The sequence below is a fragment of the Nematolebias whitei genome, chromosome 3 (assembly GCF_014905685.2).
Source record: "Nematolebias whitei isolate Nwh7 chromosome 3, NemWhi1, whole genome shotgun sequence".
Classification (NCBI taxonomy): domain Eukaryota; kingdom Metazoa; phylum Chordata; class Actinopteri; order Cyprinodontiformes; family Rivulidae; genus Nematolebias; species Nematolebias whitei.
Window position 1 is genome coordinate 1,528,372 of NC_056500.1, and position 2,720 is coordinate 1,531,091.

The 2,720-nt window shown below is 42.3% G+C and overlaps 1 protein-coding gene across 1 annotated transcript in view; it reads left to right on the forward strand.

Moving 5' to 3' along the window:
• keap1b (kelch-like ECH-associated protein 1b) overlaps positions 1–2,720 on the forward strand; it is a gene marked incomplete at its 3' end in the record, with an annotated part of 16,924 nt that overhangs the window by 6,617 nt on the left and 7,587 nt on the right. Inside the window, 1 exon segment of the mRNA XM_037674408.1 lies at positions 1,886–2,131. Within this exon segment, the coding sequence (XP_037530336.1) occupies positions 1,886–2,131 (246 nt within the window).

Here is a 2,720-nt window from a genome sequence, read left to right on the forward strand (position 1 = left end):
ATCTGATTGGTCAGGGGGAGGGGTCACTGGATCTGATTGGTCAGGGGACTCAGAAACTTTTCACTGAGCCGCCATTTGCAATTTCTCTGGATGCGGAGCAGCGGCTGGAACTATTTTTAAGATTTTAAAAACAATAATGACAACGCCGTGTTTAGTTCTGAGGTCCAGGCGTTTTTTGTGTTTGATGACTGACGACAAAATTGGAGCGAGCGGAGTCACCGCGGAGGATCATACGAGCTGCCGAGACGTCGAAGCCGCGAGGCCGAACCCCGAGCCCCGGCCTCAACCTGCTCACAAAGGCCGGATTCGAGCCCTGGCAGGCGGGAGGACCGGGATGGAGGGTAATCAGTGAAGATTAAAAATAAATAAACAGGTTTCACGGCTTTATCGTGAAATCCTGTTTTCACTTTGACTTTATTAAATAATCTGTTAAAGTTAATTCAACTGAAAAATCATAAAAAGACACAATTATTGAATCTCATATTTCCCTCCAACATGATCAAAGAAGAAACACAGACTTTGGTTCAACGTTATTCTAACCCACAGATGAACAAATCATAAAACAAGAATTACACTCTTAATTAAAGCTTTAAATCTAAAGCTAAACTTTAATTCAAAGCTAAAAATAATCTGTAAACAAGGAAAAATAATCTGTATACAAGAAACAAATGAGTGCAAATACATCAAATGATGAAGAAACATATAGAATTTAAAATATAGATATCCTGATGCATGCTCAATAATCCAGGTAGAAAAATCTAAAAAAGTTAAGTCTGGTCCTCTGGACATTCAAAAACAAACAAAAAAGTAGAAATGTTTCTTCTTTCATCCAAAAGACTTCTTCAGTCTGAGGAGCTTATTCAGCTCAGTCTTATATAAATAGCTGTGAGCTGAATAAGCGCCTCAGACTGAAGAAGTCTTTTGGATGAAAGAAGAAACATTTCTACTTTTTTGTTTGTTTGTTTTTGAACGTCCAGAGGACCAGACTTAACTTTTTTAGATTTAAATATAAATGTTTTTTGTAGAATCTGGTTAATCAGATTTAATTCAGTTCAGTTTATTTCTAAAGCACCAAGTCACAACAGAAGTCGTGTCAGGCGCTGAACAGAAACATTCATGTATAAAATAATAATTTGATATTTATCTGAGGAGCAGAACTCTCGTTAGCAGGACTTGGATTCTGGACACGCCTCCAGAATCGGTCCTAAAGTGCAGGTTCAAATCCAGGCTGAGTAGGGCATAAGAAGCAGGTAAATTTTAGGGCTGGGCCACATCATATCGTTCACGAGAATACCGGGAAAAAAGCTTGCCCGGGAAAATAAATGATATCATGATATGCTAATTTCATGACGTCAGTACGTCAGTGTTTGCCCCGCCCCATTAACGGAACTGAGCGGGCTGAACTACTGAACCAAACTGCCCCCCCAAACCTGTTTGTACTGGTGTAACGCTAATTAGTTGCGCGCAATACTAGCTAGCTAAAAAGCTAAAAACAAACGACGTGCGGCTCTGCTGTGTCTCTTTTTCAAATCCCGTTTTCTATTGCGTTTTAAATGATCTAGATATTTGTAAAGTATCCATATATCACCCAGCCCTAATTATGATCTGTAAAACTGAATAAAGGCTATTTCTTATTATCCGCACGACAAAGTGTCTAAACTAAAAGCTCTTAGTTTGACCCAAAAAGTCAAATAAAAGGTTAAAGACGACAACATTTCTGTGTTCTTTGACCTTTTACAGGCTGCTGTACGTTTAGCTAAGTTCACGTCACGTCTGTCACTCGGTGTGGATTCTGTATTCATTTGTTGTGGGGAGTACAAAGGTCCAGAAACGAGGTTTTGTAATCGTATCCATGAGTTTTCCTGGTTTTGTGGCACTTGTTCAGGTGATGGACAGATTGATAGAGTTTGCCTACACTGCCAGCATCTCTGTGGGGGAGAAGTGTGTCATTCACGTGATGAACGGTGCCGTCATGTACCAGATCGACAGCGTGGTCAAAGCCTGCTGCGACTTCCTCGTCCAGCAGCTCGACCCCAGCAACGCCATCGGCATCGACAGCTTCGCCGAGCAGATCGGTTGCACCGAGCTCCACCAGAAGGCCAGAGAATACATCTACATGAACTTCAGCCAGGTACGGACAGACAGGTGCTGCTGCTTCTCTTTATCATCTCCTTTTTGTCATGATACTAAACTAAAAGCAGGAACTGAGACGCACTTTTGTCCACATTTTGTTTCACTTGCGCTTTCTGCCTTTTGTGTTTTTGACCTTTGAGCCCTGAGAACGAGTCACGGCTGCTAGAACGTAGTTCAACTGGTGCAGCCAACTGCAGACATTAAGGTCGTTTTCACACCAGATAGTCCAGTAGACTCGGTTCTGGACCAATATGCATGACCTTTTGTTACATTTGAGCTGGAGCGTTTGCATTCACACTGCACTGTGCAGTCGAGCCAACCTGTTGAACCAACCTGTTGAAGCAACCTGTTGAACCAACCTGTTGAAGCAACCTGTTGAAGCAACCTGTTGAACCAACCTGTTGAACCAACCTGTTGAACCAACCTGTTGACCCAACCTGTTGAAGCAACCAGTTGAAGCAACCAGTTGAACCAACCTGTTGAACCAACCTGTTGAAGCAACCTGTTGAAGCAACCTATTGACCCAACCTATTGACCCAACCTGTTGACCCAACCTGTTGACCCAACCTGTTGACCCAACCTGTTGA